At 52.8% G+C, this 27,524-nt stretch overlaps 1 protein-coding gene across 2 annotated transcripts in view; it reads left to right on the top strand.

The window, feature by feature from the left end:
• Positions 1-25,230, top strand: part of Wnt7b (Wnt family member 7B) — a 44,456-nt gene extending 19,226 nt beyond the window's left edge. For both annotated transcript variants that reach the window (XM_051189555.1, XM_051189556.1), the window contains exons 2-4: positions 4,516-4,742; positions 18,418-18,689; positions 24,572-25,230. In XM_051189555.1, the coding sequence (XP_051045512.1) occupies positions 4,516-4,742; positions 18,418-18,689; positions 24,572-25,051 (979 nt within the window). In that variant the 3' untranslated portion in view covers positions 25,052-25,230. The remainder of the gene's footprint in view (positions 1-4,515; positions 4,743-18,417; positions 18,690-24,571) is intronic.
• The last annotated feature ends 2,294 nt before the right edge of the window (positions 25,231-27,524 follow it).

Here is a 27,524-nt window from a genome sequence, read left to right as displayed (position 1 = left end):
TTTTCTCTTCAAATCAATATTGGCTCCCTCTTTTATGTTCTCTCTCTCTCTCTCTCTCTCTCTCTCTCTCTCTCTCTCTCCTGTCTTCTATTCCTACCCTATTCAATCTTCCTAGTCACACGTGTTTTCCTCTCCTCCCCTCTCTTTCTCCTAATTCTCTCTCCATTCACTGCCCCCCACTTCCCCTGTGCTCTGGGGGACTTGTCCCTTCCCACTTCTGTGAGGGACTTTATATGAATCTCTTAGAATACACCTTGTATCCTAGTTCCTCTGGCAGTGTGAATTATAGGCTGGTGATTTGCTCTAGGTCTAAAATCCATATATGAGTGGGTACATACTATGTTCCTGTTTTTGTGACTGGGTTGCCTCATTCAGGATGGTTTCTTCAAGTGCCATCCACTTGCCTGCGAATTTCAAGATACCATTATTTTTTTTCTGCAGAGTAGTATTCCATTGTGTAGATGTGCCACATCTTCTTTATCCATTCTTCAGTTGAGGGGCATCTAGGTTGCTTCCAGGTTCTTGCTATTACAAATAATGCTGCTATGAATATAGTTGAACAGATGTCTTTGTTGCATGGATGTGAATCCTTTGGGTATATGCCTAAGAGGGGGATTGCCGGGTCCTGTGGTAAACTAATTCCCATTTTCCTGAGGAACTGCCATACTGATCTCCAAAATGGCTGTATGAGTTTGCACTCCCACCAGCAGTGGAGGAGTGTTCCCCTTTCTCCACATCCTCTCCAGCATGAGTTGTCATTGGTGTTTCTAATTTTAGCCATTCTGGCAGGAATAAGATGGTATCTCAAAGTTGTTTTGATTTGCATTTCCCTGATAGCTAAGGATGTTGAGCACTTTCTTAAGTGTCTTTCAGCCTTTTTGACTTCCTCTATTGAGAATTCTCTCTTCAGTTCTGTACCCCATTTTTAATAGGGTTATTTGGTGTTTTGTTGACTAGTTTCTTGAGTTCTTTGTATATTTTGGAGATCAGCCCTTTGTTGGATATAGGATTGCAGTTGTTGTTTTTGTTTTTGTTTTTTTTTTTTTTAAGTTGTGGTTGGGAGGTACACCAAATGAAACTTACAGCTCTATCCATCTTAAAGCACAGAATGGTGGCACATCGTGTTTTCATAACACCACAGTGCCACAGCCTACATAGTTTCATCTCCCAGATGAGAATCCAATGGTTACACAGCAGGCAGTCTCCATCCCCTCCTCCTCACATGTCTTTAGTCTCTGTGGCTTTGCCCATTCTAAACATTACTTTTAAATGGACTCAGGTGACGTCTGGGATTCCGTGTCTGCCTTCTTTCTCATGGCATAATGTTTTTGAACTTTTCCCATATTGAGGCATGAGTGCATGCTTCATTCCTTTTTATGGCCGAATAATATTCCATGGCATGGACATACCACATTTTGTTTTCAGCCACTCATCCGTCGATGGAGAATTGGGTTATTTCCATCCTCTGGCTACTGTGAATAGTGTTGCTGGGAACTTTGTACAGAAGGTTTTGTTTCGACACCTGTCTTCAATTCTTTTGGATCTATGCCAAGAAATGGAATTTCCGGGCAGCTTTGTGTGTGACTTTTAACTCTCTGCTAAACTGTTGCCCACAGTAACTGTGGTGTGGGAGGACCCTGCTCCTCTGCCTCCTTGCCCACGCTTGGTGTTTTACAGCTTCTCAGTTGTGCTCACAGGGATGCTGGTGGGTGTGCATCTCATTGGACATGCTGCTTGCTTCTTCCATGTCTCTGGGGAAATGTGTCAAATCCTTTACAGAACGGGGTTGTTGTCTGGTTGCTGAATTCCAACAGTGGTTTCCTGTGTGCTTCTTGGGCATCCTTTACTCGTTCCTCTATTCACACATTCTATGGGAGCTGAAGAGGGTCCTTCCTCTGCAGGCCACTCTGGGGCCCCAAGTTCACCTAGGACTTGGCATTGGTGGTAGATGGTAACAGCAGGGCGCTGGTGGGGAGATTTAGACTCTCAGGACAAATGCTCACTGTTCCTTTCCTCTATGCCAGGGCTTGTGGAAGGGATGTACCTGGAAGGAGGAATAGATTTCCAGATGGAGCTGGAGAGGAGAGATAGCATGCTAACAGAGGGATGTATGGACAGTCAAGGTGGACAGTGGAGGTAGAAAGGAAGGATCATCAGAGTCCCTCCCCCAGCCTTATATTTCTTGGCAGAGGTCAGTGGGGAGCTGTGGATGACCTTTGAGCAAGGGAAGTGATGTGGTCAGATCTGGGTAGTAGAAGGAGCTGCCTGTAGGTTGGAGAGTAGGCCTGGGGCCACGGCAATGATCTCTTGCTGCCCCTGGTTCCTGAGCTCTCTTCTGGATAGGCAGTTGAGGCTTTTTGGTCCAGGCCTATTGGAGGAATTTGGGAGCAAGGTACGTAGCACCCTTGAGGTCTGGTACCAAAGTGTCTGCTTTACCGTGGTAGTGCCTGGTGGAGTTCCCATCCAGCTCATTTCCCCAGCTCAGTTTCCGAGGATTCTACAGTTTCTTTGGTCTAGATTCCCCAGATTCCAGCCCGCTCCCAGCCCCACCCGCCTAGATGCCCTTCCTCAACGCCAGCCTGGGGCGTGTTCACCCCATTGTGTCACAGGAGACCCAGGGGGGCTCTTGGCCAGATTAGCAGGTAGAGCAAGCAGGCGGGTCACAGAGATTGAGTGTCATTGAGGACGCAGCACATGCTGGGGGCGCAGGCCCCCCGGGGACTGTCCAGCTGCCTGGGGAGTATGGTAGCCTGGAAAAACACAGAGTTCTCAAAGAACTGCCACAGGCAGAGAAGGGCCCCCATCTTGCCAAAGGCCCAGGGCCTCATTGTCAGCTTTGGGGTTCCTGGAAGCCCCTATTCACCACTGCTCCTTGCTAAGTAACTCAACTCTGCTTAGTCATTATCATCATCATTATTATTGTTATTGTTTGTTTTTTCAAGAAAGGGTTTCTGCAAGTAACCATGGCTATCTTGGAGCTCACTGCATAGACCAGGCTGGCCTTGAACTCACAGAGATCCACCCTCTGCCTCCAGAGTGCTGAGATTAAAGGTGTGAGCCATCACCACCTGGCTCAGTCTGTCGTTTTAAAGTCACAGGGTCTCCTGTAGCCCAGACTGACTTCAAACTTGAAGTAGCAAAGAATGACCTTGAACTCCTGATTCTCCTGCCTCCACTTCCAGTGTGGGGCACGAGCCCCACACCTAGCTTATGTGTTACTTTGAGCTTTGTGTATGGAAGGCCAGATCTCCACCAGCTGAGCCCGAGCCTGCCATTAACCTGAAGACTAGTGCTCTCCTCTCTCTTGATATTCCTTCTCCAAGCACCTAGCACCAAAGATCAGTAAAACGGCCGAGGAAAGCCTCTTAGCAATTCCTTAGGAGATGAAAGGATCTCCAGATGACCCAGGAAGTCCATCCCCAGTGGTAGGTGCTCAGACAGTGACAGACATGTGCACCCTCATGTCCATAGCTGAGAGATGAGGCCAGGTGTCTATCCATGGGGAATAGATCAACAGGTGATGGCCCATTGTGCAAATGGAATATTATTCAGCCTTTAAAAGGAATGAGGCACTGATGAATGCTGGAACTTGGATAAACTTTGAAAGCATTTCACTGAGTAGAAGGAATCTGGCTCTAAAGACCACATGTATTGTAAGATTCCACAGACTGTCCGAGCAAGCAGCAGCCCCGTGGGAACAGAGACAGATTAGTGGCTGCCGGGGGCTGAGGGAGGAGGGGCTGGGAGTGCCTGCTCCTGGGTACAGAGTTTCCTTTTGGGATGTTTAGAAAAGCTTGGAACTTGATAGAGGCGGAGGTTGTACAATACTGTGTGTGTGCTAAAGGCCATGGGGCTGTACATTTTTAAATGGTTAATGTTATGTTATGTGAATTTCCCCTCATTACAAAAACAAACAACTGTGTTGATAATACTCCAGGCTCAGAGTAAACTTGGCAAGAGGCCTCCTTCTTGGGAGTTGCCAGGAGTCATTACAAAGGCAGCCACGTCTCTGAGCCCAGCCCACCACACAGTAGGTGCTCACCTTGTGTTAGGTGCTGTCTCTTCCTAGCACACCCACTCATCTGGAAGTGGGAGTGGGAAATCTATTTCAGGTGTGTCTGGGGGGGGGCAGCAGGTGTCTATACCCATTCCCTGAATGTGAACTTTAGGCTCAGGGTGTCGTCTCAAGGTCATACACAGGTAGGAGCTGGAGGCTGTGTCCTTTGGGCTCAGAAGGAGAAGATAGGAAAGCCCAGTGATCTGGGAATTGGGAGTGCCTCCAAAACAACTGGGGACTGTGCCAAGGCTGCCAGATCCCAGGTGGGACATTGTCTGCTCTGGAGAATGTGTGTGTGACTCAGGCCCCAGCACCAGGTGTCTGCAGGTGTGAACTGGTCTGTGGTTCTAACACTTCCAGGGCTGGTGGGGCTCAGTGGAGGGAGGTGTCCAGTGCCAGTGGGGGACAGCAGACTGTCTGAGGGGTTCTCAACACCTGTCTTCTCTCTGTCTCCACAGAGCACTGTCGTCCGTGGTGGCCCTAGGAGCCAACATCATCTGCAACAAGATTCCTGGCCTGGCCCCACGGCAGCGCGCCATCTGCCAGAGCCGACCCGATGCCATCATTGTGATCGGGGAGGGGGCGCAGATGGGCATCAATGAGTGCCAGCACCAGTTCCGATTCGGCCGCTGGAACTGCTCCGCCCTGGGCGAGAAGACCGTCTTCGGGCAAGAGCTCCGAGTAGGTAAGGGTGTCTCTGGGCCTGTGGGTTGGGGGCCAGGTCATCCACCACCCAACCCAAGTCCAGGCCAGGCAGCCCACATAGCTGTTGTGTCTAGATGAGCATCCTAGCTCTGGGCTGTGGGGTGGGGGAACAGTGACCCAGGTAGACAGAAGCAGAGACTGGGGAGTCAGTGCAGCAGGTAGTACTGTTCTGTAGCTTCAAGTACACAGGCCCTTGCTCTACTTTCTGTGGCTGCCATCTGGAAAGCAGGGAGAAATGTGAGGCTTTGATATAGGCTGAGCACTGCAGCTCACCCAGGGAGGACCACGAGGTGTCACCTGCTCCTTGCTGAGGGATTCCAGCAGACGGAGCCTGTAGGATGTTTAGGTGTGACGACTCTGCCCCTGAAGGAAGGATGCTGTGTGCAGGGGTAGATCTGGGTGGAGCAGGGGTGGTCCTCCATTTGAAGACAGTGATCATGTCAGGTGGGGTGGGTGCTGATAGCACAGCCCTTGGGGGCTGCCTGCCTATGAAGCACTGCATTGGCTACATGGTGCCCATTTCATAGATAAGGAAAATGAAGGGAGGATCCCATTCAGGGCTAGAAAGAGGCTTAAAGGAAATTTCCAGCAAGTATCTAGACCTGAATCCAGTTGTGTGACCTGGTCTGGGTCTCCCAGGGTTACCTCAAGCCTCAGGCTCTCATTTGTAGTATGAACAATGAGCCAATAGGCTCTTGTCTGTTTCTCAGTGCCCAAACTCTGGAGGTGCTCAATAAATGCTGCTGGCTGCATGTGGGCAGGGACAGTGACTCTAACCTAGACTGTCTCTAGGTTAGATGGGAGAACAATCCAAGGCTTGCTGGCTGCCTAACCTCCAGGCTCACGGTGTCCCCCGTATCCCAGAGGACTGCAGCTGACACAGGACCCAAGCAGGAGCTGGCTCTATATGGCTGCAAATGCCAGCATGGGCTGGGGGGTGGTGTAGAGGAAAACTCCCGAGGGCCCCTTTGCGGTGAGCAGCCTGTGGGTGGCACCTAGTGCAGCCAGGAGCATGGCACCGCCCCCTCCCTGGGGCTTCTGCCACCCAAGTGCAGATCACTCCCTCCAGGTGCCAGCTGGGGGGATGGTGGGGAGGGCAGTAGTGGGCAGAGGTACCCGCCTTGTGTGGCTTCCCACCCACTTCCCCAGGTGCCCTGTGGGGCATCTGCTAGCACCCAGCCCACAGGGAAGGAATTGATGTTGTAAGGTCATCTGCTGTCACTCAGCCTGCCCAGGGTGTAGATCCAGAGTCTTTCACTTCATCTGGCAATCAAGGCGAGCCTTGGGAACATGTGACACAGGGAGAGAGACATGTGACAGACCGGAGCCTTCCCCGGTATCCCAGAGACTCCCCAGGCTCAGGAGCAATGCTGGCCACACTGTTGCCCCCTTACCCCACAATGTTACCTTTGGAAGCACATCATAGGTGCCCTTGGAAAGTGGACTCGGGCCCACCAGCAGCAGGAGGGTCACAGCTCTGCCCACAGAAAGGAGGCCACTGAGGCAGGAGGGATGACCCTTCATGCCTCTCCTGCTCCTTGCTCCTTTGGGGACCAGGCTAATATGGCTGTTGCTCAACAGTTTGTACTTCCCTGCTTGTATCCTCTGCTCTTGAGAGGACTGTTCTGCCTCAGGTGCTTCTTCTAGGGAGAACCTGGCACTTTATCCTGCCTTCAAGAACATCTCCAAATCTTCGGCAGATTCTCTCATACCCCAGCCCACCTCTGCCCACTTCCACATAGCTACTTGTCCAGGTCATTAGTGGCCTGTGTTGCTGACTGTTCCCATTCCTTGGCTTCTATCTTGACTCATCAACTTGGGATCTCTTCCATCTCTAGCTTTTCCTTGCCTTGACCTCTATAAGGTATGTCAGTACCTCGGCACACATGGATAACTCTCTTCACAGTATCCCAACCACCTGATGTCCTGAGTCTCACTGACCCACAACACTTTGGTTCTTCTGCATGGCGTTGGGCTCCTCATGTGCTGGCCCCAGCTCCCAGGTCCACTTGACCACTTGGTGTCTGTCATTTCCACTTTCCATCCTCTCCCTTTTCTTCCCTACCGAGACCTCTTCTCCAGCCCTCCCCTAGAACCTGTGTATGTCCCCTGGCCTCCACAGCCCCAGTTACCAGCCAGACAGAAGCTACCCTGTGTCCTTTTCTTTCTTTTCTGTGGGTATACAGCGAGACTAGTATGCCAGAGGTTTGATTCCCCAGCACCTCTTGATCAGGGTGCTGCAGTAGTGCTCTGTCACCCCTACCTTCACCAGTCTGTATGAGATTTTTCACATCCATTGCCAACAACAAAAAACCTACAATGTTTAGTCTTTGCAGTAGCTCTCTACTGCCCTAGCTCTCTACTGCCCTGAGCTAAGCTTAACTTCCTAGCCCAGAGCCCCTCATCTAACTTTTTTCCCACCAGAGCCACAGCCACATTTGACTTTTCTGTCTGCCCAAGTAGGCCAGACCCCTTCCTGTCTCATTTCTCAACCCAAGAGGCTTCTCCCTCTGCTATATCTCTTTATAGCTCATCTCCCTCCCTCCTGGGGGGCTTTTCCACACCCTCAAGCTGGGTCAGCCTGTGCCTGTCCCTAGCCCTTCCTGCCCTGGGATGGGCAGGCTTTCTGGAGCCCAGCCTGGGTCTTGCTGCCCTGCCTTAGCCTCCTGTAGCTTCCTGCTGCACTCAAGCAGGGCAGCTCTGGCCACAGGCCGAGCTGGTGGAACAGGGGCCAGAACCGCAGGGGCTTTGCCTGTATGAGAAGACTCCTTCTCCCTTCTCAGTGGCTGAGAGTCAGGAGCAGCAAGCAGGCAGTACTGTGAGCTGGCCACTTTGAGAGGCTTGCTGGGTGCCTGGACACGCCCGGAAGCCTGGCTGGGAGCTGGCAGGCAGCCGGGGCGCTCTCGTGGGAGCAACCTCTCAAGCAGGGCCAATTAATGATTGTCCCTGAGAGGAGCAATGGTCTGGATGGTGGGACAGCCCCCTTTAGGCCTTGCCTGTGACCTTGGGCTGGTCCTAAAACTTAAATGTTGAAGGGAAACCCCTTTAAGACAGCAAAGCCTCTCTGCAAAGTTGCACTCCCTCACCAGCACCTTTGCCGTGGCTTGATTACCTCCACGGATGGCCACTGCACTAGCTTTCTCTGGCACACTGAGAGTGATAGTGGCTTTGTTCTTTTGAGAAGATCAAGACAGTCTTTAGATTCCACACTGCTAACATGGTATTCCATGTTTGGATGCTTGGCACCCTCTACCTGTCCAGTACTGTTCCCACAAGGCACCAGGGAAGGCGGTAGACCAGGGCTCTTCCAACTAGTCTCTCCCATTGACTGAGAATGAACTTGGGGGCTATGCATTTTAAGTACAGCCCAGCTCTGCCATGAGATGCAGGGAGGGACAGAGGTGAAGCGTGGGAGTATATGTTGGGATATCTGTATCCCAGGGAAGCCTGCTAGAAATTTGGGTTCCCTTGCAAGTGTGGGAGCTGCAACAGTCACCGTAACCAAGTCAGGAGTTTCAGCAAAGTCTTCCCCAGAGGATAGCCTAGGGAAGCAGATTGAGAGAACAGAGTGTGCCAAGGCCCTGAGGCCAGGAAGTGGAAAGTGTGTTTTTGAAGGGCAGGTACTTTGTGGGGTGAGCTGGGGAGCAGTGTGGGAGAGCTGAGGCTAAAGGGTACAGAAAGACAGATGGAATGTTATGAGCCCCCCAAAGAGCCCAGAGCATCTAGAAGATTCTGAGCTTTTGTGATCCCCAGTTCCTCCTGAGCCCAACGCCTCTGACCCACTAACCTGGCCTGGACCGTGCTTTCCAGAGTCCCCAGCTCCAGTATGCAGCGCCCTGCCCATCATGTGCTGGTCTCAGACATGACCAGGCATAAGGACCGCCCCTAATCTGAGCTCATGTGAGCAGACCAAGGCTGACTCCTGCTGGCTTCATGAGTGAGTTTGTTATGAGGACAGTGTCCCTCTAGCCTGGCCCACCAGTGTTACAGCAGGACCTCCTTGGGGAGGGGGTAGATTGACCTATTTTATGTCATCTGAGAATGGAGGGCCCTTGGGGAGGGAGGGTGGCTCCTCAGCACATGGACTTGTTGCCCTTCCAGGGTGTTGCAAGCAGGCCCCTGTGAGATGGAGAGGGTCCTGACCTCCTGATAGGCTGTGGGTCTCTGCTAGTAGATGAGCTTCCCCTGAGTGCACAGTGGTGTAAGACACAACAGGGCTCAGACCCCAGAAGTAAGCAGCACCTTTATCCTACAGTATATTAGAATGATGCTGTTTGGAAATATTGGCTAAATCAATTGTCAACCACATTGACAACCCACATTATTTATACTTTTCTTAATGTGACCATTGGGAAACCTCAGAAGATACCCATGGCATGGCTTGCTTGAGGTTTTTGTTTGGCGATACTGTTCTCAGAAGATGTAGAAGTGACCTGGCTCACATGGCCAAGGCAAAGGGAGCATTTGAACTTAGATCTGATGGCCTTTTCCCAGGGCATTATGGGTCAAGAGAGTGTGAGAGACAGTGGTTGGTTGCCATTATCAGCCCCTGTGGTGGCTCCACACGCTAGCATTGAATACCTGTGGTATGCTAGGCCAGGGCCATACCTAGGGAGTCTCCAGTGAACTGAGTGGGGGTGGAGGGTGGCAGGGCTAGAGGGACCTTAGCCTTGAGGGTTTCAGAAACTTAGCCTGAGAATCTCATATTACTCTCCCATTGAGCTAATGCAGCAGAACAGACATTTCTTTCGCTCAGGACCCTGGTTGCCAGGACCCTAGGGACAGTCGGGAACTTGAAAGTCCATTGCTGGCTTGGGATGTGACAGAGCCCCAGACCACAACTCTGTCTCTCCTTGGAAGGCAGCTCACAGATGGGAGGGCTGCTCCCAGAAGACCACTGTCACTGAGCTCTATAGCCGTAAGCAGCTGGCTGTGGTGACCCGGGCCATCCTTCAGCCCCTCAGAGGCCACCTGGAACTTGTCCAGGACTAGAATTTTCACCTCATTGGCAGGCTCTGTTAGGAGTATCGTCAGGCAGGTCTGTGAAGGGAGATCTTTCCTGGGCCAGGGGCCTAGCTTACCCAGGTGACCTTGAGTTTAGCCTCATTTCCTTGGGGCCTCCGTTTTCCCTCCTGTATCAGGAGGGGCTGAAGCTCAAACCCCATGTCCCCCAGAGCAATGAGTGATTTTGTCAGCAGCCCTGAGGAGGGAGAAAAGGAGGGTGGCTAGCACTGTTCCAAAGCAGCATGGGAGAGACCAGAAGCAGTACAGGACGCAAAAGAGACACAGACCCTTAGACTCGAACCTTATGCTCCCTTGTCATATAGCCAGGTCCTATCCTCTGGGCCCAGCGCCCCCAATTGGGGCACTATCTACAGGGCTGCACAGCAGCATGTGCGGGCCACCCTGGGTCGGAACAAAAGCCTGGGGCGCAGGCAGGCCTGCATGTTCGGACCTGGCAGGCCTTTCCCTGCTGCTGTTTATGACAACGGCAGTGAGGAGCTTAGAGTGGAGTGGAGATACTGACTCAGCCAAGCCGGGTGTGGTCGGGTGCGGTGGGAGCCAGAGGGGACAGAGGGACAGAGAGAGAGAGAGAGAGAGGACAGGCACATGGAAACACACACACACACACACACACACACACACACACACACGGGTCTATACAAATACATCTGTACATGCTCATAGATGTATACATGCACAAACATGCATTCACAGACTTGCACACAGGTATACACCTACTTACACATGTATGCATGCACACAAACTTAATATACATCTGTGTATAATACACATGTGCACATACACATATATACATACATACATTCATACTCCTCACTCATACATGGGATACATAACACAACACCTATGTAGGCCCAGGGTCAGACCCTCGCTGAGAGGGGTGGTATCTGTAGTATATTATATACAGTATGTCACCCATCACCTCCATGGTACTCAGACCCTGACACATGTAATGCCTCTTCATCTATCTCTATCAGAAGCCTCTTCAACGGGCATTTGATACCATCTCATTTTACTGGGGCAGAAGTAGGCAGGAGTGCAAAGCAGCCTACTTAACCTGCACCAGGCAGAGCCTGGAGAGCCCCATGGGGTCAGAGGTATCTGTGTTGGACCACCTCACTGTCTCTGTCTCAACTCCATCCCCTGCTTCGCACCGATGCCCCTAGCCCAAGGTTCTGAGTGCTAGGGTGCAGGCCTGAGACCCACTTAGGCAGAGTTTACATCTAGACCCTGATGACTGAGTCCACACCAGAGCTGAGGGGCCAGGCTGGGGCATGGGTAGCCATAAGGGACATATAGGCACTTCTCTAGCTCCCAAGGTTTCCCCTTCCCAACTCCTATGCCTAGTAGTCATTTGGAGCCCTGTCCAGACAAAGGTCCCCCTAAATGTTGGTACTACGTCCTTGACTAGTGGAGCTACCCACAGGTCCAGGGACTTCCTTATTTCTGTGGGTACCAATTTCTCAATGTATAGATGGATCTTGTTCGAGACGGTATACTCCCTGAAATTCTGGCCTTATGAGGATACTGGGGACCTGGCAGTCTGGGTGAGGGGAGGGATCTTGGGTGGGAGATCACCAGCCATGTCTCACTTCCCAGGCTCACCACCTTTATATCCCTGCCCATTGCAGCCTAGGCATTCTTCTGGAAGGTTCAGAGGAGTACAGCTACCTTGTGATGCCTAACAGTGAAGGGCCTGGTCAGTGTCATATGGCACAGATCCAGTGCTCCCCGGGGCTGGCTTTGGTGGTGAGGGCTGGGCACAAGTCTGTGTGCCCATTGTCCCTCCTACCTGCCTGTCCTCAGTCCACAGCTAAGGATTCCTTCTACTCCCCTAGGCTTGATCTCTCCTCCCAAACTACATATGAGGCCTTTGGGACTCTTCTATCCCCTCCCCCATTTCCGTGGTCATCCTATTGGCTCACCCATAGGCATCCTTGCACCTGCCTCTCTTTGCTGCCTCCAAATCCCTACAGTTGTTCAGAGAACTCCCTTCAGCTTAGATCAGAGCGACACCTCCAAGCATGTCCTATCTTCTTAGAAGAAAACCCTACACCTTCCTTTTCTCTCCCAAGAGCAAATGGTGTGGGGCCCCTGAGAATCATCCCTGCTCTCTTGGGATAAACTCCTCCGGACTTCTGCACCTGCCTGGGGCACTGTCCCCTGGACCTACCTTCAGCATCACTTCCTGTCTGGCTCTCCTAGTCCCTCCACTGCCTTCCAGCTGACCCCTCCCTGCACAGTCTGACTGCTGCCCTCTGCCTCAGCAGCTACGAGCCTTGCCTAACCTGTCTGCCCTGGGTCAGCATTCCCCGCCACCATGCTGTCCTGTGTTGTGCTTGGCTTTCTGAAAAGCTTTGCCAGATTGGGGAGGGTATAGATGTCTCTCCAGGGCTCTGGGTGGTCTGGCCAGGAGCAGGGATATATTTGGTGGTATAGGACAACAGACCGTTAGCATAGTACATGATGGAGAGAGTGAGATGTTGAGTTGACATAGGTGTATGGAGTCCCAGTGTGAGGCAGGAGGCAGAGGGTGCAGGTTTTCCAGGCTGGCACTTAGACCTCAGGGGCATCGAGAACTCAGGGTTCCCAGGTCAGACTCCAGCTCAGTGACTCATCTGCTGTGTGCCCTCAGGCTAGTCACTAGCTGCTTCTTTGTTCCATGTCTTACTGGACGGCTGAGGACCTAGCTGAGGCTGATGGAAGCACCATGAGGACTTAGACTGAGTAGGACCAGGTGTGTGGGACACTTCAGACCATCAGATGCTACACCTCTGTAACAGGCTGCACCCATATAGCTCTGTGGGTGGCACTACAGGTCTGGAGTCTCCACAGTGCCCTCACCATGACATTTTCTTAGCCCCAGAAGGAAGTCTGTGCCTTGAGTTACTATTCCTCAGTCCACTTCCTTTCTATGGATTGACTAGCTGTAGACATTCCTGCTAATGGGCTCCTACAATGTGGGGTCTTTGTGTCTGGCTTCATTTACTGCATGTTTTCAAGGCCCAAGATTTTGCATTAGCATTGCTTCTCTTTGAAGACTAAATAATAGTCTGTTATATAGATATACTTTATTTTCCTTTTTTTTAGTGTGTGTGTGTGTGTGTGTGTGTGTGTGTGCATTCGCGTGCGTGCACATGAGCATGTTCTTTCAGGTGCTCAGGAAGGCCAGAGGTATCAGTCTGGTGCTGGAGTTATAGGAAGTTGTACTGCCCAGCATCAGTGCTAGGAACTGAACGTGGGTCCTTTGCAAGAGCAGTAAGGGCTCTTAACCTCTGAACCATCTCTCCAGCCCCAGGATACTGCATTTTCTTCACCCATTATTGATGCATGCTTGGACTGTTTCTACTTCATGCCTCTGTGAACATTTGTGTGTGGGATTCTGTGGGTGTAACTTCATTGCTTAGCACATACCTAGTTGTGTGGTTGCTGTATCAGGTAGCTCTCCGGTTACATTTCCAAGGACCTGCCAGACTTCCATGGTGGCTTCCCGTTCACATCCCCAGTGGCAGTGTCCAGGGCTCTGAGGCTTCAGGCCCTCACCAGTGTGTGATACTAGTGGTCTTTGATTTCAGCCATCCTGATGGGTATGAGCTGCATCTCACTGTGATTTGGATTTGCTAAGGACACTGGGCATTGAGAATCTTTTCATGTGTTTATTGGCCATTTTCATACTCTTTTTAAGAAATGTCTTTTCAGAGTCTTTGCACACACACGCTCCCATCTGCTGCCGCCCCTTCTTTTTGGCAATCCTGGGAATGAAACCGGGTACCTACTCCATGCTAAGCAAGTGCTGGCCACTGGGCCATGCCCAAATCCCCTCCTTTGCCCATTTTTTAATTGGTTTGTTGCTTTATTTTTTTATTAGTGACTTGAAGACAATGTTTTTTGTTTGTTTGTTTTATGAGGGTTGGTAGAAGAAGTGTCCTGAGTGTAGGCCACATAGGCACCCACTTCGTGTGCGTTCCCAGGTACTGAGTTTAAACAAAGGTTTATGCATACCCACATGCATATGTGTGGACACATGAATCACACATACCACATGGGGTTGCTCAAGCATGTGCATATCACAAAGAACCTGTATGTGTAATATGTGGGTACAAAGCTTAGGCCAGTCTGTCTGGGACACTATGTATGGCCATAGGGATACGGGAAGGCCTTTTGTCTGGGTCAGCATCACCCAAGTAGCCAGTTTTAGGATCTGGACTTCTAGAGGACTCTAGGCCCTGGGTAACTCCAGACCTCTGGCCTCTGACTTGAGTGACTTTGGCCTGTAAGTCCCAGGTCTGCCACATCCTGAGCTGCTGTATGATATCGGGAAGTATGTTATCCTTCTCTAGGCCTCCCTCGGTCTCCTTGAAAAGGTATGTAACTAGAAAGTCTTCCAGGGCCTTTTCAGAACTGAGTTCCTGGTCCCCAACCCCTCTTCTGAGAGACAGCCAATGGCTTTTGTAGTTCAGCCTCCCCAGTGTAGCTCATGGGGTCATTATGAGCTCAATTCTGTCTTTTATAGCATTCTAAAAATAGTGTGTAGCCCATGTAGATGCCAGGAAGTGGCAGGTAGCTTGATTGATAGGTCAGGGGGTAGGCTTAGCCCCGGTTCTGCACTGAGTCCGGGGGCCCTATCCTGCCTCTGCTTTGGGCAGCAAAGCATTATATCTGCCTAATGGTGTTCTCTTGGAGTCAGTATGAGAGGACAATAAGCAGTTGAGACTCAGCTCCAGTATGACACTGTAGGCACATGAGAGGCAGGGGTCATATGCGTTGTCCTATGAACCCAGCTTGTGTCAGCTGGGTGGGGAGCCCAGGTGCTCGGAGAGGGCAAGAGTTTGAATAACCTAAGAGCACTGAACTGGACAGTCCTCCCCCACCCCACCCCCACCTCCAGGGCTTGGTTAGCCTCTGCTCTACAGCTGAGGTTCACCCACCTGGTGGTGGTCTCAGAATCTGCTGCCTTCATACGCCTGGGTTTACTTAGGATAAAGATGGTAGAGACTGCTGGGCAGTGCTGAAAGTATCAGCCCTGGAGAAGGGTGTTCCCACCCAGCCTCACTGAACCCTGAGAAGTGCCCAGCCATCCTACGGTTCCTCTACTGGCCTCAACCTTCTCCCTCGTAGTGATGGGGGTAGTGTCACTGGTTCTGTTTGCTTCCAGAGCTGGCTGCAGGCAGAGAGGTAAATTCTAGTCCTGCAAGGCCACAGGCTTCTAGAAGGGTTGTGGTTTGCCTACTCCCCACCTCCTGCAGTGTTCCTCTGTCTTCCCTATTCCAAGTCTCTCTGCATGCCCCTCTCTGCTTTCCCCTTCATTGGCCAGGGCCCCTCAGCTAATGGTGCTTGTTTTGATGTATCCAAAATGTGGACATGGGGTCCTATATCAGCTCAGTCCCCCGAGGATCATCAAAACTCAGAAATCCACCCAGGGACCCTACTTACCCATCTCTGGTGTTTTTCGGGAGACTGGGGCTTACGGTACTTATGGGTGCAGACCCGTGTAGGATTAGTTTTGGATTCCAAAGGACTCCTAGGTCTCTCGGGACAGATGGTGACCATACAACAGGTCGTGTGTGCTGTCATCATTCACTCCATCCTTTTCCCTGCCATAACTATCACCTGAAATAGCCGGAGCCAAGACATCAGTCACTGTCTAGAGCAAATAGTTTACCACTAGGAGGCTCAGTTTTCCTATCTGCGAAATGTGTCCAATAAAATGACCACTTTGGGGAGTTATTGGAAGGATAAGATAAAATGAAGCGGCCCGATCCACACACGTCTGAGGATTAGGGAGAGGGTCTTGGTTGTGGGATGCATGAGAACACTGACCCCACTGTTGCCTCCAGGATACACTCTGGAACAGGGAGGACCCCAGCTGCATCCAGAGCCTGTGACATGGGGACACTGAGAATCACTAAAGGCAAAGTTGCCACTGCCTGTCAGGCAGGAGGCAGGGAGCTGGGGGTTTCTTTCTTCACCCTTACCCACAGATGGGCCACCATTCACCCTGGCCATGTTGGGCTACAGCTCATGGTGGGGGAGAGTATGCTATTAGGCCTTGGAGACTTTGGGGACTAGGCCAGGATACTGGAATTCATCTCAGACATCTTGGGAGCTATAGTGGTTGTTGAACAAAGTCCTTGAGCTCAGACTGTCTGCATCTGTAAAGGTCGGGCTCTTCTGAGTCAGTATTCCCTGTTCTCTCCTGGAGGAAGCAGGCTAGGGCCCTGGGCAACCCTGGCCAAGGCTCCAAGGGTGATGGGGAAGTTAGAGTCACTCCTCCCTGGGCGTGTCACAGCCTGGGGCAAGTTACCAAGCCCACTGAGCCAGCATCCAGGGCTCGTTCAAGACTCAAAAGTGAACACATTGCAGCATGCCAGTTGCAGGGACCCCTTTTGCTTGAGCTCATATGGGTTGTTCTTCTCTACAAACTACCACTTGCCTCTTGTTCCCCCTCTCCCTGTCTCTATGGCAACAGACGAAGGGCTTGGCTCATTAAAACCAAATAAAAGCGTCCCTAGCAGGAGTGGCAGCCTGATGAGTAACTGCTGAGTAACTGAATCAGAGCAAGTGTGGGCATAAGCAGGTGAGAGCTGGGGCCTGAAGCAGGACCCATGCAGGACGCCTTGGGTCATCCCGAAACACACCTGCGAGCCAGGGCACCTGCCTGCTTGCCTCAGGCTTCAAGATAGGTTTCGTGGTTGTACTGGAAAATGTTGAACATCTCTGGTGGCTGCCTTGGCCTGGGGGTGGGGGTGGGTGACACCCACCTCTATCTGCCCCAGTTGCAGAATTGCACAATGGTTTGAATTTCTAGACCCCAGCATTGGAAACTTGCAACCTGTGCATACTAGGAAGGCAACTCCGCCTCTACCAAGCCCCCATCCGGGTCAGTGGCTGTCTAGTCCCCCTGCACCCTGAGAACCACCTGGGTTGTGCATCTCCATCATCCCTCAACAGTTGGTCAGCTGACTTTGCCAGGCCTGATCAGAGGGGAAAGGGAACTTGTCAGCTTCCCTTAGGGTCTTGGTGACCCAATTTAGACCCTGGGAACACAGATTCCTATACCTTTCCAGTTTTTCTGCTCTGTCTGGGGTTCCTGGCCAGCCTTCACCAGTGCAGGATAAGACAGCTCTGGGGAGTCTGAGAACAACACTAGCCACACAGGACTATACAGAGTCCAATGGGCTTAGGGGTTATCTCTCATCTCTTTTATCTCTTGTCATAATTGGATCCCAGAGCCCACAGACTCTGGCAAGAGAGGGGATGGGTGGGGGAGGGGGAGTGCAGCCAAACAGGGTAGCAGGGCAAAGTGGAGATTGCTGTAGGCCTGAGACAGTGGCCTCCACCCTGTCTTCACCTTGAGGTAAGAGAGTCCCCCAATGAGCTCCTCCTAGGAAGGAAGATGCCCTCATGTACACCCCAGCCTGTTGGTGGGTAGGCTGGTAGCCTTAGGCCAGCCATAGAGTTGTTTCTTGATGTGTTTTATAGACCTGACTTGACTCAAAACCATTATTCTGTAGTGGTAGTCACACACAGCTTCGGAGCAGGGCCTGCAGCCCGGTACCAGGGACAGGCAAGTGCTGGCATGGGGCCTTGCTAAGGCTGGGCTTGGATTTTCCACCACCCTAGCCATATTTGACCCCTGGCTCTGCTGTCTGTAGATGAGATGATAGGGGGCATTCCTCACTGGAGGTTGCCCTAGGTTTCTGGGGTGCCCTTCATAAGTCTGTTGGGTACCCCACAGCACCATGAAGCTGGAGTTCTGAAGGAAATAGAGAGTGGGTGAACAGGGAGAGACCTGAGAAAAAAGAATCCAAGATGGAAGGCTTGCATGGCCCAGCCTGGGGCTGTGGTAGATCAAGAAGAAAACAGGGCAGGTCTTTGCCCACTTGAGGAGCCTTTGGACCACAAGAATCCAGGAAGCCCTCTGTAGGGCTAACCTGATGGAAAGGGTCTTCATCTGAGCAGTGAGGATTTCATTCTGAGAAGGCTGCCCAGAGGAGGAGGCATTAGAGCTAGGTCTCAAAGGGGGAAGGGAATTTTACCCCCAAAGACCAGTAGATCTACAGGAGGTGTGAACCACACCCAGAAGACTTGAGTCATCATCCCTGACAGAGAATGGGGAGAGGGCCAAGGAAGCCAAGCAGGTGTTAGCAGGGGTGGGGTTGAGGGGGTGCCCTGCCTAGACTACACTCAGTGATGAGTAGCTGCTGCCCAGAGGCTGGAAGGAGAGGGCGATCTGGGAGGACATGGCTTGAAACGAACTAACGATGAGCAGAGAGAAAGAGGTAGGCTCTGAGCTCTGTGGGTCCTGACTGGAGTACAGAGACTATGAACTTCCTCACGGCCCAGAATAGCACCTTCTGCCCAGAACACAAATGGCCTGTCCTTTGGGAACAGGGAGACAGAAAATGACAGTGGTGTGTGTTGGTGGGTCACTTTAGTCACAAATGCCACTCAAATGTTATTATCCCCCCTCTCAGGGTGGGGTTCATCAGCCCCAGTTTAGTGAGTTGCAAGTTCAGAGAAGGCAGGTACGGAGCCTAGAGTCACACAGCAGATGAACTACATCCCCCCTGTGACCACCTGGCTCGGAACTTGAAGGCCCCATCACCCATACTTGGTGTCTCTCTCCACAGGGAGTCGTGAAGCTGCCTTCACATATGCCATCACTGCAGCAGGCGTGGCACATGCTGTCACCGCTGCCTGCAGCCAGGGCAACCTGAGCAACTGTGGCTGTGACCGTGAGAAGCAAGGTTACTACAACCAGGCAGAAGGCTGGAAGTGGGGAGGCTGCTCAGCTGATGTGCGCTACGGCATTGACTTTTCCCGGCGATTTGTGGATGCCCGTGAGATCAAAAAGAACGCCAGGCGCCTCATGAACCTGCACAACAATGAGGCAGGCAGAAAGGTAGCATGCTGGTGTGGCGGGCATGGCAGGCACAGGGGCATGATACCTGCCTACGGAAGTACTTGGACAGAGTCCTCTTAGTGTCTCTTCTGCGTCTCTCTGCAGTCTCCTTGCCCCATCTACAGATGGCATATCAGGTTTTGGATATGTGAAACCATTTCTATGTAAAACATGAGCTGGGCCTGGCTAGGGACCTGCAGGTGGGTCAAGGCCGCAGGCTATAATAGCAGGAATGCCTGGGTCCAGAGGCTAATCAACTAACCAACCAACCAACCAAGCAAACAAACAAAAAACCCCAAGCCCCCCAAAACAAACAAACAAAAAACACAGACAGCTGAGGACAGAGGAAGAAAGGAGATTACTGTCTCACGATGGGTGGGTGCTGTGAGCTGTGGACCCTTGGGGAACAGGCAGGTTTGCATAGGGGTGGGATAGCGTGAGGGTGAGAACGAAGGACAATCAGGTCAGGACGCACTAGGGAAGAAGTCAGAGTGAGCCCAGCCGCCACAGGGAGATGAGGGCCCCAGATACTGTGCTAGGAGGAGCGGCTGCCACGGCGGCAAGATGGCCCGAGATAGGGCAGCCAGCCGAGCAGAACATGGACTGGATCTGGCTCTTCGACTCTAGGGGCTGCACCCATGCCTGCAGGGCCTGGGGGCTTCTTGGGCCTGGGGTGAACTGGCTTTTCCAGGCAAAGAAGAATTGATGAGTCTCCAGCTCAGGGGATATGGTAGAAACCAGTATCTCATTCATTCATACTCAAGACTCTGCCCTTTTCCTGTGCCAGGCAATAAAAAGAAACCCAGCTGGCTAGGGGTCTGGGATCACCTAAGGATATAAAAGACCTAGGAGTCCAGGGGAAGGCACAGGAACTTCCTGGAGGAGCTGGCATAGGAGTGGGGTCTTGAAGGACATTCAGGGGAAAGGCCGAGAAGGCTGATCCTGGGGAATGACTGCAAGCAGTTCCAGCCAATGAGAGCAGGATGAGTGGATGAGTCAGACCCAAAGAAACAGGAGCTGGCATAGAACAAGATGAGGGTTGACTTTGATGTGGGGTGTCCCCCAGAGGGGGCTGTTACATTATGGTGACAAATGAGGAAAGAGTGGCCCTGTGGCCTCCAGTGCATTCACAGAGGCAAACATCTCCAGACAAAGGCTGGCTCAAAGCAGATAATTAAAGCCCCACCACCACCACCAGGAGGCTGGAAAAAGGGGCCTTTAACATGGAAGATAAGCAAGGCTGGACCCTCATAGGAGCCCCTGAGTCTCTTCAGTGGCTTGTTTTTGAGCAGATTTTTTTTTTTCTCTTGGAAACTCAAGTCACTCAAGGACAGTGAGCCCCAGGGCAGGTTGTTGCAGAGCTGGCCAAGTGGCTCCTCAGGCCTGAGTTCTGGCCTGTTTGTGGGGACAAGAATTCCAGGCAAAGGGCCATCTGAGAACCAGCTAGCATTATCTCCAGTTTAGGTCTGAGATCGGTATGGTAAAGAGGTATAAGGGGTTAAGGCAGGAATGGCTCCTGGAGATATGGGAAGATGGAGGCTGATAGTGGGACTAGGGACCAAAATGGCAGCTGTTGGCTGGGGATGAGGGCATATGAAGAGCCCAGACACCATACTAGGGCTTTGAAGGGAAGTGGTGCCATGAACTGAGATGGAGGAACAGACCACGGGAGAGCAGGATAGGTGGGGGCTGGTTAGGAACAGGCTGTAAAGGGTCAGTGGTACCCTTTACATCACTGAGGATGAGAGGGATTGTGAGTTTTAGACTAGCCTGAGCTACACAACAAGACCCTGTCTCAAAAAGAGAAAGAGCCAGATGTGATAGTACATGCCTTTAATCCCAGCACTCAAAAGGCAGAAGCAGGCAGATCTCTGGGAGTTTGAGGCCAGCCTGGTCTACACAGTGAGTTCTAGGCTAGCTAGGACTACATAGTAAGACACTGCCTCCCCCACCCACTAAAAGAAATAGTGATTAAAGGCCATGGTCCTCATGCCAGCTTTATCCTCAGTCATGTGGGAATTAGCCCTGTCCCTCTACTGAGCCTTAGTCTCCCCATGGGCACAATGGATCCTGGATACTTTGCCAGACTCCTCTGCTGCCCCTCTAGTAGCCTCACCCCTTGAAGCTGTGAGCACACTTTGGCCTGAACCGCTGAAAGCCAGCTGGTGGTCACATGTGAGCCTTTTCTTCCAAGCAGCTGGGTGCTAGCACTAGCTGTGGTGGGAGGGGGTGCTGAGGGCCTAAGGCTGTCACACTGCTCCAGTGCAGGGTCTGAACCTATCCTAGGGCATCAGACCGAAGTCTCAGAGCACCTCAGACTCACAGTGTAAACTTGACAGATGTGTGTTCTCCCACTTCCTGGCACTGGAAGCTAGGTGTGGTGGGCCATGCTCTCTCCAAAGGTAGAGTGTGGGAGTGGAACGGGGTCCTGTTTGCCTTGACCAGTTTCTAGAGGTCCCAGCATGTGTTGGCTTGTGTCGTGTTGGTCCAGCCTCTGCTGCTGACTCTGTGGCCTCTACTGGACTGTTGTCTCATGTGTCTTATAGGAGGACACTCACTGTTTTGTGGGCCACCCTATTCCAGATGGACAGGGTTCCATTTTACCTTTATCTCATCCCAGTGAGGTTCCTTCTGAGATTTCCTGCGGTGCATCATGAGCAGCAGCCTCCAACCATCTCACTCCCTATTCTCCTCAGACTGCAGGAACTCAGACAGGGATCCTGGATGGACAGGGGTGAGATGGGATGAGCTCAGAGCCCAGCTCACCCTGGCCACCAACCCTGCCCTGTGTCTCTTCCCCAGACACCTCATGGGCTATACTGGTCATCACAGAGATGTGCCCTTGGTGTCTGGGCAGAAAGAGACTGTTTCCAAAGAGTACTTAGATTGAGGAAGCCAGTTTTGTCCCTTTGTGGTCCCCACCATAGTGTGGAGCAAGGGCATTAGGCAGATGGAATGAATGCCTGAGGTGATACCTATGGTTTCTTACCCTTTTAAGAGATGGTGATGGCCAGGGCTATTCCTGTTGGAGGTTCAGGTGTGGTGCTCTGGACAGCACTGGGGTCCTTCCATTAATACCCACCCAGGCTGGAAGCTGTTGCTGAGAGCTGGGGGATAGCACCCTATCAGCTGGCCACAGACCATGTCCTGACCAAGGGTCCTTGACAGTGGCTCTGAGTAGGCTTCTTATCCCACTGTCCAGATATGGGAGGGAAACCCACACCAAGCCCAGAGTGTGGTTACTGCTCTGAGGCCAACAAGATGCCCAGCCATTCCTGGGCCCAGAGTCAGAAAGGGGAACAGGCAAAGCCATGTCCCTGCAGTTCCCAGAGCCTTTGAGAGGCCAGGCCACCCACAAGATCCAAGGGCTCAAGAGCTCCACTGATAGTCTGTCTCTGAGACTTCAATTACCCCCAGGCTGAATGTGAGGCACCATTCCCACCCAGACCTGCCCTGCTGGGATAGAGGGATGCTAGAGTCCCCTGAGCTATCTAGACTTATCCTAAAGGACTTTGGCTTCAGCCTAATGACTCCCCTAGCCTGGTCGAAAGAGGTGCTACTCTGAGGCCCTGGCTCCACCATGGGTGCAGTTGGCACCCCACTTCCCCGTGTTGGAGGGAACCAGGCCTGCAAAAGCAGTCAGCCTCAGGCCTCCTTCTGCAATCTCCCAGTGTCTCCTGAGTGCCTGGGCTGGTCTCAGTGTCCCAAGCTCCTGGCTGTCCCTGGCGCCACAGCTGTTGTCGCTCTGATGGCAAGGGCTCTGGAGAAGGAAACGGCACATTCTTGAATCCTGTGATCACTTCCCGGCGAGGCTCCAGCTCAGGGGACCCAGCCAAGCGAGGATTCGGCCCCTCACTCTGCAAACACCTGCCCAATCAACTTCATCTGCCCTTGTCACCAGCAGGGCTGTGCAGGATCTGATGTCCTCAGGCAGGCAGGGGTAGAGGAGAGCAACAGACTACAGATCTCCAATGAGTCTCCAGAGCTATGGCCTGGGCAAGAGGTGACCAGCAGGCTGCAGCAACACTGATAACTGACTGCTAGCCTGCATGGCCCCAACCTGGATCCTGACTGATCTCAGCTATTGGAGAAGAATTGTCAGCCAGACCCTGAGTGACCTGCTACTCCTGCCTGGGACCTGAGAGGGCCAGTCTAGCTAGCTGGTGGGCAGGTGGCCAGGGCAGGAGACTTACTATGACTGCAGAAGACTAGTAGAAGAGGGCAGAGCCAGACAAAGCAGGAGAGTCACGGGATGGACAAGGGATGGGAGATGTAGGGAACAAGTATGCATGATACCACTCTGGCCTCACTCTCAGACCTTTCTGGCCCACCCAGTCTGGAGGCCACAGTGTTTCCCTTTCCCTCTACATGAAACCTGGGCCAGTCCTACCTCAGTCTCCTCTTTCCTCCTGGCCTGCTTCCCTGGTCCTCACTGCAGGCCATCATTCACTTAGCTGAAGAACAGTCATGGGGGATAACTGCCCAGGGTCCATCCAGCAATGAGAAGCATAGAACCCCATGATGCCCTGGATTTTCAGTGGCATTGTTGTGTCTTTTGGTAGGCTCTCTTGGAATGCCCCTTCTAGCCCCCTGCCTATCTCATGAGCTACTACATACCATAAGCATCACCTTCTCCAGGAAACCTCCACAGCTACCACTAGGTAACTGCACACCCTGGCTTGCTTTGCACAGATGTGGTGTGAATGAGAATGGCTCCCATGTTTGAATAATTGATTCCCAGTTGGTGGAGCTGTTTGGGAAGGGTTGGAAAGAGTGGCTTTATTGGAGGAGATGTGTCACTAGGAGACAGGCTTTGAGGTCTCAGAAGACTCGCATCATTCCCAATGTTCACTGTGTCTCATGGTTATGGATTAAGATGTGAGCCCTGCAAAATTGTGAGCTCCCACAGGCCCTTGGAGTCATGAGTGTTTCCTCTTGTTTCTTTACTGGATCATGTATGCCAGAGGTCCCCTGTGAGATTCAGGGAAGGTGCTGAGGTGAAGGCAGTCTCTGTGGGATTCTTACTTTCACTCATCGACACACACACACACACACACACACACACACACACACTTGCAGAGGTTTCTTGTCTGGGGCAGAGCTGGGTCTGGCAACAGGTGCCCTTGACAGTGAGTTCTGTCCTGGGGGTGGGGCTAGGGACTGAATGCTGGAAGGTCCAGTCTGTGGAGGGGAGGCCAGTGAAGGAGGGACAGCTGACAAATGGCCCCTCTGCAGCCACAGGGCTGCAGCTAACCGCAATTCTCCATCTTTTATCAGGCTGGCTGGCAGGGCCCTTTCGATCTGGGTAAATGAGTACCTGGGGTCAGGGCTGGCTCTGGGAACTGGCGAGAGGGAGGCCCAACAAAAACACAGGGTTGCACCCATCCCGGGCCCTCATGCATCCGGGAGAAAGAACAACAACCGGCTAGGCCTGGCTGTTGGCTTCCCAGAGGATGGCACGACTGGGCCTCGCTGACCCGTGCCCTCACCCTCCCAGTTCCCTCCATCACTGGCACGCCAGGCTGTCATTAAGCAACTGGCTGCTAAGCCCTGACTGCATGCCAGGCCCTGCACCAGGCATAAGGCGTTCGCCGGGAGTGGAGACACGAAGGGCCTGTGCTTATTAATCACCTGGTGTTGCTGGGCCTCTCCCAGCCAGCGTCCCTACCTGCTGCCCTGCAAGTGGCCCCGGTTCCATTTCCTCATTGGGGCTGGATTTAACCAAATAACTCTGATCAAACAGACCACACTCTACTGAGTGTGCACATGGGAGCCCATTTTTAGTAGCTTAAACGAATGAGCTCATGGAGAAGACACAAGGAACTCTGGAGTGCACCCAGCCTCTTCCATTCCCTGCTGAGTCTCTACTCTGTGGCTTGTAGGTTCTGGAGGACCGCATGAAGCTTGAATGTAAGTGTCACGGTGTGTCGGGCTCATGTACCACTAAGACCTGCTGGACCACGCTGCCCAAGTTCCGTGAGGTGGGCCATCTGCTCAAGGAGAAATACAACGCAGCTGTACAGGTAGAGGTGGTGCGTGCCAGCCGTCTGCGCCAGCCCACCTTCCTGCGCATCAAGCAGCTGCGCAGCTACCAGAAGCCCATGGAGACGGACCTGGTGTACATTGAGAAGTCGCCCAACTACTGCGAAGAGGACGCAGCCACGGGCAGCGTGGGTACGCAGGGCCGCCTGTGCAACCGCACCTCTCCCGGCGCCGATGGCTGCGACACTATGTGCTGTGGCCGTGGCTACAACACGCACCAGTACACCAAGGTGTGGCAGTGCAACTGCAAATTCCACTGGTGTTGCTTCGTCAAGTGCAACACATGCAGCGAGCGCACCGAGGTCTTCACATGCAAGTGAGGCTGCGGTGCAGGCGCACACGGCGCCGGCCCACCCCGTGGCCCTCGACATTTTGCACATCCTTTTCTTCCGGAGCTGCCAGCTGTGGGCACAGGAGGGTAGAGTTGGGGATAGGGAGCTCGGGGTACTCCAGGCTCCGCCCTACCTGCTGTGTCACCTCCAGAGGCACACAGTGCCCTGACCTGCTCAGTATCCAAAGCCAACACAATGGTCTGGTACCCAATGGGGACAAATTCCTTTACTTCTCTTTGGGAAATTGAACTTCAAAGTGACCGTGAGACTCTGAAGGTCACCTCCCTGCCTGGTGGTTGGACACAGAAAGGCCACACCCACCAGTCACACTCAAAACTGTTTCCTGGGATGTGTCACTAGGCCCGGGGCAGTGTGGACGGATGTTGACAAAATTATTTATGTTTTCTTAGCATCAGAGGAAGACTCAGTACTAACAACCAGGTAGCCAGACCTAACTCTATTGGAGGTTGTCCCACCACCGTCTCCTTTCACTCATTTCTGGCCCCTCCCTCAAGGGTCCTCTGCTCCTTGCAGGACCCAGGGGTGTCAGGGTTGGCAAGGAGGCTGGCTGGTTGGGGGACCCCTCAGCAGCACTCTGGGTGGGGGTAGATGGGCCTGCAAGGCTTGCTTGCGATGGCCTCAGAGGACAGCCCATCTTCCATTCCATTTGGAAACTGTCATGTAATCAAATGTGGCTTGTGTCAGGTTCCAGGCACGCCTCTTCCTTTTCCTAACCCTTCACCCTCCCAGCCCGCTGCAGCCTCCACCTCCAGTTTACAAATACCATCTATTCTAGAGCCAACCTGATCCCCAAGACTGCCCACAGGGTCAGGAGAGGTCGGGGACAGTTGCCCCATATGACAGATAGACACAAAGCAATCTGAATATTTACTCTGTGTACTGTACCCCTACAGCCCCATGCAGCCCAAACTCTGGAAGTAGCCAAGGAGATGGGAGGCTGCACCTTCTCCCAGTGCCTTGGGGTTTGCCCTTCTACTCTGACCCTGATGCCAGAGACCTGGCACCCAGACCTAGCACTCTATCTGCTAGGACCCCTGCCTACTGTCCACAGACACCTGCTCGAGAGTCCTCACATTGTGAGGACATGGGACCCTCGAGCAGGGGTCTGTGAGAGGCTGACACCCTCTTTCCTCAGGATCTTCCAGAGGGGGACATAAGAGCTCAGACCTGGGCATGTCCTCCTTCTCCTTCACAGCACATGGCAGAGGTAAGGACTTGCCAGGTCTGACAGCACAACTGCCCACAGCCTTCCCTACACTAAGGTATTTTCATAGCAGAAGTCCATGAGAATGTGGGGTTTGGTGGCTACTAAGTCAGGTGGCCTAGACATTGACCTGGGGAAAGTAATCCCTGTTTGCCCTTGCCTTGCATCCAGCTGTGTGTCCCTATCATGTCAGGATGTTCCAAGCCTCCGGGCTGCTGGAGATGTCCCACCCCGATCCTGGCCCCATCTCCTCACCCTAAGTCCTGGGATGCCCAAGTCCATAGCCCAGTATCCCCTGTGAGGAGCCTGGTTAACTTATATTGTTATATAGCGTCCCCCGTCTGTCATGTCTCTTAAGTTATTGTGACCTACACTGGGTACTGGAGGGGATGGGGGATGGCTTTGGCTGCTGTCCCCCAAGCCAGGCTCCTCCTTCTGCTTGAATTAGACCCTCGGGGGCCCCTGATGCCACCGAGGCGATTCGCACTGTCCCTGGGCTGCCAGGCACCTGCGCCTGCATTCGGTCAGCTGCAGACCTTGCCTAGGGGAGAGAGGTGGTCAGTGGACCCAGGCAGGGCACTGGCTGTCCCAATGCTGTGTGCTGGGGTGGAGGTAGTCGGGCACCACATGTCCTTGAAGTGCCCTACTTCTGATGGGCTGTGTTGCTGCCTCCTCTGGAGGGGAGCACTTGGCCCCAATAAAAGCTGGAATCAGAAACGTGACTGTGTGGAGTCTTCATGGAGTGGGGACACACACTGCCCACCATGGCTGAACCCTTAAGTCTTGCCCACTTCCTTCACCTCCTCTGCTGGCTAAGAGGCCTGCTTCCTTCCATTCTGGACTTGAGGCCCTTGGTCAGGCTCAGCCAGGCCCATCAGGCTTGCCCTGCCTCCACCAGCCAGCAAGAATCCCCAGATATATGCTTATGCATAGACCTTGGAGCTTTTCTAAAAGGCTTCAGACTGCAAGGATACAAGACCTAATGGTCTGATATCCAGTAATTAACCACAGAGCTGGGCCCAATATGCCCCCAGATGGAGGGGGCAGGTAGAAGGTCCTGTCTCTACCTCCATTCCCTTCTGACTTCAGACTCCCAGGCCTGAGGACCTGGGATCTTCCCAGCTGTTTGAGTGAACTTCTAGGGCCTTATGTTTTCACAGAGGCCTGAGCCCAGAGTCCTTAGGGGTTTGCAGCCCTAACTGATTGCTTGGCCACAGCCTGTGGTGACCATGCACT

This window comes from Phodopus roborovskii, unplaced genomic scaffold (genome assembly GCF_943737965.1).
Source record: "Phodopus roborovskii unplaced genomic scaffold, PHOROB, whole genome shotgun sequence".
Classification (NCBI taxonomy): domain Eukaryota; kingdom Metazoa; phylum Chordata; class Mammalia; order Rodentia; family Cricetidae; genus Phodopus; species Phodopus roborovskii.
The sequence above is the reverse complement of the archived record's forward strand: the minus strand, read 5'-3'. Positions and strand labels throughout refer to the sequence as shown.